This window comes from Physella acuta, unplaced genomic scaffold, assembly GCF_028476545.2.
Source record: "Physella acuta isolate Inbredline_101_S28 unplaced genomic scaffold, ASM2847654v3 ptg002584l, whole genome shotgun sequence".
NCBI lineage: Eukaryota > Metazoa > Mollusca > Gastropoda > Physidae > Physella > Physella acuta.
The window spans coordinates 4,013-17,500 of record NW_026734042.1 but is presented as its reverse complement, the minus strand read 5'-3'; the positions used below and the strand labels follow the sequence as shown (position 1 = coordinate 17,500).

At 39.4% G+C, this 13,488-nt stretch overlaps 1 protein-coding gene across 1 annotated transcript in view; it reads left to right on the top strand.

Annotated features, from left to right (window-relative positions):
• The window catches only part of LOC131933625 (glutaminyl-peptide cyclotransferase-like), a gene marked incomplete at its 3' end in the record, with an annotated part of 12,125 nt that extends 2,185 nt beyond the window's left edge, over nucleotides 1–9,940 (top strand). Inside the window, exons 2-4 of the mRNA XM_059290314.1 lie at nucleotides 611–766; nucleotides 6,448–6,616; nucleotides 9,843–9,940. Of these exons, the coding sequence (XP_059146297.1) occupies nucleotides 611–766; nucleotides 6,448–6,616; nucleotides 9,843–9,940 (423 nt within the window). The remainder of the gene's footprint in view (nucleotides 1–610; nucleotides 767–6,447; nucleotides 6,617–9,842) is intronic.
• Between the last annotated feature and the right edge of the window lie 3,548 nt (nucleotides 9,941–13,488).

Sequence of the window (13,488 nt, the reverse complement as noted above, 5' to 3'; positions counted from 1 at the left end):
ATTGATTGTTCGATTGATCGATCGATTGATTGATGTTTCTGTAGTCCCAGGTTGATGACTCAGAACCAACAGGCGTGTGATTGATTAAATGATTGACTGACTGATTGACTGATTGACTGATGGACTGATGGAATGATGGACTGATGGACTGATTGACTGATTGACTGATTGACTGATTGACTGATTGACTGATTGACTGATTGACTGATTGACTGATTGACTGATTGACTGATTGACTGATTGACTGATTGACTGATTGACTGATTGACTGATTGACCGATTGAGTGATTGAGTGATTGAGCGATTGAGCGATTGACCGATTGACCGATTGACTGATTGACCGATTGACTGATTGACCGATTGACTGATTGACGGATTGACAGATTGACCGATTGACAGATTGACCGATTAAGTGATTAACCGATTGACCGACTGACTGATTGACTGATTAACTCATTGACTGCTTGACTGATTGATTGAATGTCTTACTGATCGATTGGTCAAAAAATCTGACTGAATGATTGAAGATCTGATTTATTGAGTGCTTGATCGATTTAATGTCCTTTGACCGAATTTCTGATATTGATTTTTCCCCCTTGCTTGTCCCCAGCGCCCAGCCCAGGACTGTAGTCCCTGGCTGTCGAACCAGAACCTTCAGAGGCTGACCAACAGCGCTACCAACCTGACCCACATCTTCCACCACCTGCTGCCCAACATCTTAATCAGCCGCGTCTCTGGTAGCCATGGTAACGTCATGGTGCGACAGGTAAGTCTGCTCTCACTTGGTCGTGTGAAGGGGTGGGGTAGGGGTGGTGTGATTTCTAGCTTTAATGAGAGATAAAGTTGAATATATGATAATGGAATCTTCTTTTAAAAAAGGGGTGTCAGGTTACTGTTGGTTAACTAAATACACACATGGCTGGCTAATGTCAATGCTAACCCTATCCCTAACCCTAACCCCAACCCTGGTCCTACCATACGCCTAACCTTCATTTCTAACCATAAAATTAGTCGAGATTCCAATACTACTAACAACCCAACACCCTTTTTTTTTAAAGAAGATTCTATTATCGGTCAATGGTATCTATAATCAGATGTAAATAAGTGACAAAAAATAACTTTAGTGTTAAGGGTCAGTTGTAGGTTAGATAGAAAAATAGGCTAGAATAATCTAGAATTTAGCGGAGAGTGCATGTGTGAGTTGAGTTCACCCTGGTGTGTAGTTAACCCCGGTGTGTTTATGTATTGTTATCCCAGGGTCGAATGCGGGTATAAAAGCTGGAGTGAGCGATTGTGAGGGGGTTAGTTGGTAGCGGTTAGGGCGAGGGCTACTCTGAAATGTGGAGAGTTGAGACCTAATAAAAGTACTGAAGATTGTCACGAATCGTTGTCTAAGTTGAGCTAAAACCGGGCGTAACACTTAAGGGTTGGGATATATAGTATAACTCTTAGCCCCCCCCCCCCCCCCCCCCACCACACACAATGCAAACAGTAACCATAGAATAAACCCATCTTTAGTCCTGATTATAACCGCAAATTTAACACCGAATATAACAGTGATACCAATATGGGAAAAAATGCACGGTAAGATACTAGATTTATATTGCTTTACTAGCTTTTACAAATAACAACTGGCTAGTTGTTTTTTTTAAAATTGAGTTCATTTATATTCAATGTGTGAGTGTGTGGGTGGGGTGGATGTGTGTGGGTGAGATATCAACAAGGGTGTTTATTTTTAAAAGTGAGGTCTGAGTATTGACGAAAAACTTCCGAGTTAGCCCAAAGCGCGAGTAAACTTAAAATGTGAGCACTTTTAAAAGTATTGAGGTTGACAGGTACTTTAGAAGTAGACGTCAGGTCTCAGAAGACAGTAGTCGAGATTGACGTCTGTAGGAAGTTACGGTTGACGTCAATAGACAGCAACAATGGACGTCAGAAGACACCAACGTCAGAAGACATCAGCATAGACGTCAAAAGACAACAACAGTAGACGTCAGAAGACAGGAAAAATGGACTTCAAAGACAGCAACAATAGACGTCAGAAGACAGCAACAATGGACGTTAGAAGACAGCAACAATAGACGTCAGAAGACAGCAATAATGGACGTCAGAAGACAGCAATAATTGACGTCAGAAGACAGCAACAATGGAAGTCAAAGACAGCAACAATGGACGTCAAAAGACAGCAATAATTGACGTCAAAGACAGCAACAATGGACGTCAGAAGACAGCTATCAGGCACGGCGCCAGCCTTGAGCCGTTCCTTTGGCCCGGCCCCCGTCTAATATCGTCAGCGGCCGCAACTCCGCGTTCCTCGCTTGACGTTCGAGTTAATTCCCTTGACGCTCCCCTCCTATTTATTTTCTCTGATGCGTGGGTGTGAGCTTCGTGTTTTTGTTATTTTGTTTACGTGTGTGTGTGTGTATGTTTGTGTGTGTGTGTGTGAGTGGGTGTGTATATGTGCATATGTGTACGCTTCGTGTTTTTTTTTCGTGTGTGTCTGTGTGTGTGTGAGTGAGTGTGTTTGTGTTTGTGTGTGTATATGGGTGTGTATGTGTGGGTGTGTGGGTATGTATATGTGTGCGCTTCGTGTTTTTGTTATTTTGTTTACGTGTGTGTGTATGTGTGTGTGTGTGGGTGGATGTGGATGTGGGTGTGGGTGTGTGTGCGTGCAAGCGTGAATTTTATTGCTGACTTCCCGATGAAGATTAAGCTTAGCTTAACCCAAGTTTTGTCACTTGTAAGCGATTTGCTTTCTTGATTAAAGAGTAGTCAGGTTTTAGCGCAATTTCCATACTGACAATTGCGATTATTAATTCGTTATTTCTGGATGGATGGATGGATGTGTGTCCGCAGCTTTAAGTCGTATCTCCTCCTCAACGAAGCAATATCGAGGACTAGTTCCAAAGCAAATATGTTAAGCAAGTTCCGAGGATGATTGTGGGCCAAAACAATTCCCGGAATTCCTTCCTGGATTTCCCGGAAAAGCCAAAAAAAAAACTCGAAAAAATGCAGTTTTTGGCCCATATCTCGGCAACCAGACCACTTAGCGACTTGAAAAATTTACCAATCGATTCCTGTCATAATTTAGAACAATATTGCCGAAGAAAGTTTTCAAAAATATCCTTTCGTTCGGTCACAAAAAATTGTTATGGATAACATAAGGAAATTGCGCTTAAATTGTCACTAGACTTTTTATTAACTTGTTTATGGTAAAAAGAGTTAAAAAAAGAATATTTTAAAATTTTCGTTTGATTTGTAGGTTCTAGTACTGATTTATTATCTCCCAGCAGTTATATCGTTTAATGTAGGTGTAGGTTGGTTTAAGGTTTTTGTTTTCGTTTAAGGTTAGGATCAGGGTAAGAGTTAGTGTTCGTTTAAGAATGTGATTAGAGTTTGGTTTAGCTGATGGATTTGTTAAAATGTTTTGTTTCAAAATGAGTGTTTTTACTTGGGCAACAAGCCCAATTGAACTGTATCTTTTAATGTGTAAGAGCTATTCTTGATCTTTCGTTTGTCATCAACAAGCGACAAGAACAATCAGCTGATAAATATTGGAGACAGACTTGACAGCAGTTTAACAGAACACTGACAGCAACGTGAACAGAATAACAAGATCCTGGTGACACACTGACACAGCTGACAACAGGCCCTTCCCCCCCCCCTCCCCCCGCTCTGACACTAACACGAAGATACGGCTGACATACTGTCATCGGCCTGACATCACGGTGTGTAACACATGCACATCTCGATGACATCACTGACAACACACTAAAATAACCGTAAACCGTGACATCTTGATGACACCACACTGACATCTTGATGACCAAACACTGACATCTTGATGACCAAACACTGACATCTTGATGACCAAACACTGACATCTTGATGACAAAACACTGACCTCAACTTGACATCGCACTAACTTTACCATCATATCTAGATGAAGCTGAAATCATACTATTACACTGACATTACATTACCATGATATTTCGATGAAACCAACATCAACCAGACATCACACAAACATCACCCTCACGTCGCACAAACATCACCCTCACATCACACTAAACATCACCCTGATAGTTCTAAATAAACCCACCTATTCACGTAACGATAAAAGTTCGTCCTTAAATAAAATAAAAGATCTACCCAACGACTTAAACAACCACCACCCCTTCTATTTACGCACGTCGTCGTGTCAGTTTGACACACTATTTTTCCCTCCGTTATTGACGTCTGCCCCCCCCCCCCCTGCATCTAGGGCACGTCGGTCGCTACATTTATGACCACTTTCCCTCCATTTCTTTCTGCATAATTAATTAGGTAATCAATATTTTACCAAGGCAGCCTTTGGGCCAGCACAGCGATGTAATCTTGGTGGGAGGCAAACACAATCTACACATACTCGTGTGTGTAAACACGGCTGTTAAACACAAATTTAAACAACACACGGTTTCTTTCAGAGATTTGGCTCGGGGTGGGAGGGGCATTTAAACTTGTGAGGGTAGAGTTATAAGATTAGGTTGTATTGTATATATTTAAAATATATTTATTGTATCTATTTAAAGTTTAAAATATTATTCTATTTCGTTCGTGAGATGGGGTATGCGCGTTGCAGCCCCCCCCCCCCCCCATTCCCCACCAAGAGATGCCTGAAAGAAATGCTGATGTAGCTAAGCCTTGGACTATAGTACCTCACTAGAAGGTTTAAAAATATTTGTGATAATGAGACACCTATTGACTTTTTGGTCAATTATGTATGCGGTATCAACATTTTATAACACTTACCTATGGCATTTTGTTGTTGTTGTTGTTGTTTACATTCAAAGAACATTGTGTAGCCTCGGGATCGCAGGTCGAAATTTTTACAAGATTATCTGCTATATCTTTTGAAACAAAATCAAACGGACAATAGTCCGATAATAGCAAAAGACCGACAAAGACAAAAGACCGTCATGAAGAAAATGCCGACTGGACACACGGCAGAAAACAAAAAGGTCGATATCCAAATAGCTGACAGCAGCTTAGTCCGACTTAGCCATAAGGCCGACATCTAACAGGCAAACATCCTACAGATCTCTTGTACTTCACCCCTTTAACCAGGTTTGAAAGGATACAAAAATGTTACTTAAACTTCTTTCGCCCCACTTGTTCACCCTACAACTCCTTTACGTCGATATTTCCAAATTTTCAATACCCCTCAAGCTTAAAATAACTTTCGAAAGCGTGAAGTAGTTTATGAAACTGTTGTTTTTTTTAAATCTATTCTCAATAACTAAATAAAGGACGTAATGAAAACTGTTCACAATAATTCTCTGTCGCCCTGTTATAGTTTATCCAACTCTTTTAAAAGTTCGAAAAAGTTAAAGCAATTTGTAAAGCTATTTCTTTTTTTTCTAAAACAAAAATCATTTTTCAGTAACCAAATAAAAGAAGAATGGTTCACAAACTTCCTCTGTCGTCTTGTGATTTAGTTTCATCCTGCTGTATTAAATTTAAGAAAGTTTAAAGGCATTTGCGGGGTGATGCCCTACGTTTCTAAAAAAAATCCATTTTCTACAACTAAATAAGATATAATGAAACTATTCACTAACTTCACCTAACGGCATGTGAGTTTATCCTACGAAAGATTAAAATTCAATTGTGAAGCAATCTTCTACTTTTGTTAAAAAAAATTTTTATAAAAAAAAACACACACGCAAAAATCGATTTTTAATAACTACAATATAGGTAATGAAAATGTTCACAGATTTCAATTTTATGACCTGTGTTTTATTTCATCTAATTATCCTGAATTTAAGACAGTTTAAAGTAATTTGTAATGCGATTCTCTACTTTTCTTTAAGAAAAAAATCAATTTTCAATAACTAAATAAGAGGTAATGAAACTGTTCATAAACTTCCTCTAACTGCATGTCAGCATCCTACGAAAGATATGGTAAAAAAAAAAAGAATAAATAAATAAATAAAATAAATTGATTTTGTAATAACTAAATGTCCACGTTCCAATTCATCCAACTATCCTAAATTAAAGGCAGTTTATATTCATTTACGATCAAATGTTTTAGGTCATTTGCGAGGCGATGTTTTAAGTCATTTGTTAGGCGATGTTTTAAGTCATTTGTTAAGCGATGTTTTAAGTCATTTGTTAGGCGATGTTTTAAGTCATTTGTTAGGCGATGTTTTAAGTCATGTGTTAGACAATATTTTAAGTCATTTGTTAAGCGATGTTTTAAGTCCTTTGTTTTCTATATCCAATAACATAATAAAGGGCGATAAAACTGCTCACAGACCTCCATGTTTTTACCCGTATTTCTTATCTTCTAACTCTCCTACATTTAAGAAAATTTCAAGTCATTTGCGAAGCTCTAAAATTTAGTTTCCAATAACAAAATAAAGGGCGATAAAACTGCTCACAAACTCTCTCTATTCTAACGTGTTTCAGTTTATCAAGCAGGAGATGGACGGAATGGGCTGGTATGTCGAGGAAGATTCGTTTCAAGACCAGACCCCTTACGGAGAAATCGCTTTCACCAACGTTATTGCCACGTTGGATCCTTCAAAAGCCAAACGAGTGGTTTTGGCCTGCCACTACGACTCGAAGCTCATGCCAGGTAATGCGCCGTGAACAATTCAATTTCTCGCTGTTTTATTGCCTGTTTGGTAGTTGGAAAAAAATGGGAAAATGGTTTGGGTTTTTTTTTCTGTGAGGGTAAGTTTAGTAACGATTATGGTATTGAGTGAAGAGGGGGTGGGGGTGGGGTGGGGAGGGATCATTGGACGGTTATTGCTCAAGCGGATGATTGCTCAATCTGGTTTGTCTTGAGGGGTGGGTTAAATCAAGCAGGATGGTTAAATATGTTATAGGATGATATAAGGGGAGCTGGGTGTCTATAACACTTTAAAATTATGCACAGGATAGTCAGGGTAAGTAAAGCATGCTTGTCTTGATAAGGGGAGTAAAAAATGCTGGTCTTGATAAGGGAAGTAAAGGATGTTGGTCTTGGTAGGGGAAGTAAATGTTGCTGGTTTTAGTAGTCAGGGGAAGTAAAAACTGCTGGTCTTGACAGTCAGGGGGAGTAAAAACTGTAGATCTTGTTAGTAAGGGGAAGTAACGGATGTTGGTCTTAATAGTCAGGGGAAGTAAATACTGCTGGTCTTTACTTTGAACACACAATCCTTGCTTGTGCCTCGCCTACAGAAACATTGAGCTAATCACACAATCCTTGATTGCTTTGTGTCATGGGCTTTACTTCATACTTTTTATTAGTAGTTTCAGAAGAGATGAAAAAAGAAAGTTTCGTATAAAATGCAATTTAAAAACAAAAAATTGTACTCGAAAACAATCGTAGGCTAAAAAAACCGGGAGTGATCTCCCCTAAACTTTCTCGAATATTCTTATATAAAACAACAGGGGATGGGAACTGGGGATATAGTTATTTTTTTTAATCCATTTTAAATACTTAAACTTTTTAAAATAGAATAGAATTTCATAGAAAAAAGAATTGCGCACCAAGCGAACGCCTAATAAAGATGTTCATAATAGTGCGCAATATTATTAGTACTTTATAAATTTACATGCGTATTTTGAGAAATCGGAAATAGCGTAAATTAGTACTTCCGGTCAACGGAAATTACTCAAAATAATTTGACAGAAGGTAGAGAATTAGATCTTTTACTTCCATGTGAAATTCCATTTATCTATCTAAAATGGTACTCAAGTTATAGGCTTTTGAAAAATTCAAAGTAGAAAAAGTACCACTTCCGGTTATCGGAAATCGCTCAAAAGTTGATAGGGATCTACGATTTTGATAAAATACTTTTATGAAATTTTATCAACCTAGCTGTAACGGTACTCAAGTTATCGTGTTTACACACACATACACACAGACACACACACAGACGCACAGACATACGGACAAGATTGCAAAATTATGTTTTTCCTTATCAGTGAGGTGTAAAACGTCGAGATTTGCAAAAATCTCGATTTTTTTTTTTTTGCACGATTACAAGACTTTCTCTATACTTCGTATATACGAGAAAGTAAGAATTGGAAATTTTTTTTTACACGTTTTTTTTCCATAGAATTAAAATTCGCGGGAAAAAAATGCGTGTTAATTTTTTTATTTTCCCTGTCACAATTAAACTGACATTCTGACGAGCGCGATATTTGAGCCAGGTTGTCCACCCTGGAAAAACCCAGCATTTTTAATCACAATCTGCCTTGCTAGAGGCACTGATCTCCCCTTAGTCTGAGAAATATCAGTAGTTGCAGTGGGATAGGGAAACGTACGCATTTTATTATTTATCTGCTTCGTGCTCGCGTTCGTATCCTGGATATTTCTAATTCGAAACGCATTTAAGACTGTGGAGGTAAATGTGTTCCGAATTACGAAATTCCCAGGGTGCGAACGCTACTGATTTAAAAACTTAAGAAGGCAGGTCAAGTAGAGTTCGTCGGTTTCTGCTATCATGTCATCAGTGTTTCTTTCAGATGTTTTTCTTAATTTTTTTGTTTGTTAGGCGGGGTCACTTGAAATTTTTGCGGAAGATGGGGGTGGGCTTACATCTCCAGGATGGGTGCGGACACTGGTAAAATTATATATCTTCTATATAATTAATATATTGTTCTGCCCCCTCCCCCGCTCTACCGTTTTTGATAAAAACGGGAGGGACTAAAAACTCATCTGGACTACATAAAACCTTGCGGCGCCACTCTAGCACCGTATCAACTGCACTACTGAGCACCATAGTGCAGAGTTGGCGCATGGTACGGATACGACTAATGTGTTTATAATCTGATTTAAGACAAGTTTGCTGCGCATAAAGCTGGTATTAATGGAGACGGCAGTAATGGCTAATCTTTTTGCCAGCCGTTAATGTGTTGTATGAAAATTATTTTAAAAAGGGTGTTTGTTTCGTTTAAAATAATCAATTTTTAGTTAGAGATTATTATTTTTTCTCGTTTTAAAAAAAGAAAAACTTTTTCATTAGTAATATTGTCTTAGATTTTAGACAATTTAGTTTAGCAGTCAGTATCTTTTTCAAATTTTCGTCATTATATTTATATATCTAGCTTTTTAATTTTAATTACATTTTAATTAATTTAAATTTTTACTTTATGGTATACTGTACGTAGCGGGAAGTGTTGTAATAGTGCAAAAATCGAAATCAGAATTTAACTATTCACCTTCCTGCAACGGAAGAAAAACAGTTTTGAAATTGTGTCTGTATGTTTGTCTGTATGAATGTATATAAACACGATAACGTGAGTACTGTTTCATTTGGGTGGGCAAAATTTTTCTATATAAGTATTAGATCCTATACATTGGTTTCTTTAAACTTTTGTGAGCTATTATGGGTAACCGGAAGTGGCTGTATACGCTGTCCCAATTCTGAATACTGTTAAATACGAGAAAACATAGGAGATCACTCCCGCTGTATTTTTAATCGTTTTATAATTTTTAGAACTCTGGCATTGCGTGATGCTGTGTAGGTAATAAACCTATTCATTCTTTGTTGCTGTATTATTGTGCGCTATTAGTTTAACCGTGCATTGTAATCGAACTTCGCGTATCGATAACAAACTCACTTCGATATGACAAACCAAGTGGGATGATATGGGGGAAAAAAAAGGGGGGTGTATGGAAGTTAGGGGATGGAAGAAATGGGAGGCGTAAACGAGGGGGTGGGGGGGGCACAAACAACCTTAAGTAAAACACAAAACCCTAACCTTAAACCAGCGATACTAAGAATTCAAATACGTGAGGGTACGGCTAACCAACATGATGTTTCCATGTGTGTGTGTGTGTAAAGCTTGGTTCCCTGTCTGTTCTGCAGGCTTTGTTGGGGCGACGGACTCTGCGGTTCCCTGTTCCCTGATGATCGAAACGGCCAGGTGGTTCCAGCAGGTTCCCGATGATGTTTGGAACAATGCCGTGAGTACTCACTGTGTGTACGTGTGTGTATATACCGGGGTCCCTGTACCGTGGGGTGACTGGAGGGAGGGGTGGGATGGTGGAAGATTGAGAAGGGGTGGAGGTGGGAATAGTGGTGGGGTTTGGAGGATATAGTGAGGAATAGGGATGGGTATGGGGGAGGTGTGGGAAATAGGGGGTATAGGGGTGGGGAATAGGAGGGGTTTGGAGAAGTTGGAATAGGGGTGGGGTATGGTTGATGAGGGGTGGGGTTTAGGGGGGGTATGGTGTAGAATAGGGGTGGGTTATGGAAGTAGGGGAATAGGGGTGGGTATGGAAGTGGAGGTGGGGGAGGCGGAATGGAGGTTGCAAACAGCTTTTCTAAATTAAAATCAATATAAATACAAATATTGGCAAGCCTTATCGATACTTCCTCTTGTAACTTAGTACATCTTAAACCCAGCCCTAACACAATCCATAAACCTTATCCCTTATCCGAACAGCTATAACGGCAGAAATAACTTTAATGCTATTTTACCCTGCCAGCAATCACAGAAAACCCACGTTTTAACAAATAGAATACAAATGAATATTACTCACTAACATTAAATTATGGTATTTCATGTGAACGCTGTTCAAAACTTTTGAATGTTCTTTGACTTATACGATAGAAGAAGAGTCATCAACTCTACGAACTATCAGCATGGTGGATAGACTCCTGATTCCCCATCTGTAAAAAAATAAAATAAATTAAGTTCCCTTTTAGAACGTGACTGTTCATGGGGCAAGTCAAGTAGAGTTCACCTGTTTTTATGACCTCGGGATATGAAGGCATAGTGTGGTCAGCACTATGTCCAACAGCCTTTCATTACCTAACCATAGTTTCCAATTGTTCTTTTTAAAGCGTTAAAGTAAATTTCCGGCTGCGTTTGTTTTTTATACGAAGTCTACATTAGCACTTAACGTGATAAAACACGCGAAGTCGAGTTTGTTTGTCTCAATAATCATATCATACAAGTTAATATCAGATTCGCCTTAACACACCCCCTCCCCCATCATAGCAATCTACACATTTCCATCCCACCACCAACTAATGGTGGGTACTTACTTAAGCTGAGATGACTCAGGCGCACTTAAGATCTAGTATTCAGGATCGTGGTGCCGTCCGTTATTTTCAATCTTTTACGACCGAGCCATTCAATCGTTTTATCGCCAAAATGGAACTAATACAATAAAGGTGAACAGAGACGTTGTCATGGTAACACACGAACCGTTCTTTTTTTTTTTTCAAAGGCACCTGACACTTTTCATCTCTGACCGGACCATCGCCGACATTAATGCGAAATCGATGCCGAATTTACCAACTTGCTCCAGTCATGGAGCCTGGGCTAACGCGGTATCGATACTTTTGGATTTGCTCGATACCACTACAATAACCCACGTTGCCACATTGGGTTGTCGCACTAAACGTTGTTAGACTAAAAAATGGGTTGGTGCCCTTAAGTGGGTTGGTGCGGTTTTGAATGGGTTGGTGGCCTTAAGTGGGTTGGCAGCCTTTTGAGTGGGTTGGTGGTCTTAAGTGGGTTGGCATCCCTTTGATTTGGTTGGTGGCCTAAAGTGGGTTGGCAGCCTTTTGATTAGGTTGACTGCCTTTTGAATGGGTTTTTTGGCCATAAGTGGGTTGGCAGCCTTTTGAGTGGGTTGGTGGCCTTAAGTGGGTTGGCAACCTTTTGGTTGGGTCAGTGGCCTTAAGAGTGAAAGTGGGTCGATGGCTTTGTAAGTGGGTTAAAAATCTCTAAAAGTTCGTTGAACTCCTTAAAAGTGGGTGGAAACCCTTCCAATGGTTAATACTCTAAAAACTATTGATATGCTTAAAAAGGTTAATGACGTGAAAAATGGTTGACAACCTCAAAAAATTGTTGGTGGAATTAAAAGTGAATTGACAGCCACAGGATTGGGTTGATAGCCACAAGTGTGGGTTATAGCCACAAGCGTGGGTTGATAGCCACAAGCGTGGGTTGATAGCCACAAGCATTGGGTTGATATCAAGCGTGGGTTGATAGCCACAAGCATTGGGTTGATATCAAGCGTGGGTTGATAGCCACAAGCATTGGGTTGATATCAAGCGTGGGTTGATAGCCACAAGAGTGGGTTAATATCCATAAGATTGGGTTGATAGTCACAAGCGTGGGTTGATAGACACAAGCGTGGGTTGATATCCACAAACTTGGGTTGATAGCCACAAGGTTTAGTCGACAGCTACTAGCGTGGGTTGATATCAAGCGTGGGTTGATATCAAGCGTGGGTTGATATCAAGCAAGTCCGGTGAAGCCGGACAGCGTGTCGCCTCATACGTCCGCCATAAAAACGGCCGTCGCTGTCACTGTCATGTAAGACATGACATTTACCCCCCACGTGTATCCGGGCGGTGCCACGTTTGTCATTTACAGATGTCATCGTCCGGATGTAACGATGCGGCGTTCGATTATTTGTTCTTTTTATTTTGTGTGTGCTTTTTTTTTATTGCTTTATTTTATTGCTTTATTTTATTGCTTAATGTTATTCTTTTTTTATATATGGATAGTGAGTTATATTTCTCTAGATTAACTTTATTTCCAATAATGTCCAACAGTGAATCAGAATTAAGGTCTAACTAGAATAATTAGAATACGAAATTGTAATGTAAAAAAGAATCTTTTAAGCAAAATAGAACAGTTAGTTTGTGATTTGAAAAGTAATGTGTATGTTGTGACATCTCATAGATCAATTATATTGTTTACTATTTATATATCTTTTTATTTTATTTTGCATGATAACTACTTTGATACTTACAGTCCGAGTCTCACGTTTATTTAATGGGGGGGGGGGGGGGCGGAGATAGAGCAGAAGAAAGGTTGAGGGGGGTAATTGTAGCATTGTTTTATTTCTGGTATCGATACCCTAACTTTTGGCTTAAACCTCTTCCTGACCTTGATCGTAATCTTGAGGACCAATCCTAACATCGATACTGACAATAGAAAAAAATCGATACCTTATTTTATTAACATGACGAATATCTTTTAGTTCTATTAGCCTGGTGTAAGGGGGGGGGGGGGAGGGTTGTTGTGATTCGTTGTAGTAACAGTTAGGATGGTGGGCAGTGCCAGTTGTACTCTAGAGCGAAGGAAAATCTTGAGTTCGGATCACCGGGCTCGAGTCCAAAGGACATCCCTGAGCCCACCCAGCTCTGATGAGTACCTGGCTCACGTTTGGGAAAAGTAACACCGGCTGGGCCTAGAACTGAACACACGATTCCTTTCATAAGCTGAGATCACGGAAACACTTAAACTCTACTTTATCTGGCTTATTGACCGCCAGGTCAGAAAGTGTAACATTACTATTTTGTATTAGCCTTTACTCAGTTACTACTATATACCGTCTATTTGAAGCTCCCCAATAACGTTGTTGCCAGTATATTGTTTATGATGAGTTGTGTAGCTTTTCAATCCATAATTAGACACAATTTGTTAAACTCTACCCCCCCCCCCACCCCCACCCCCACACTTCACGCCCACGCAACTAATCTTGCA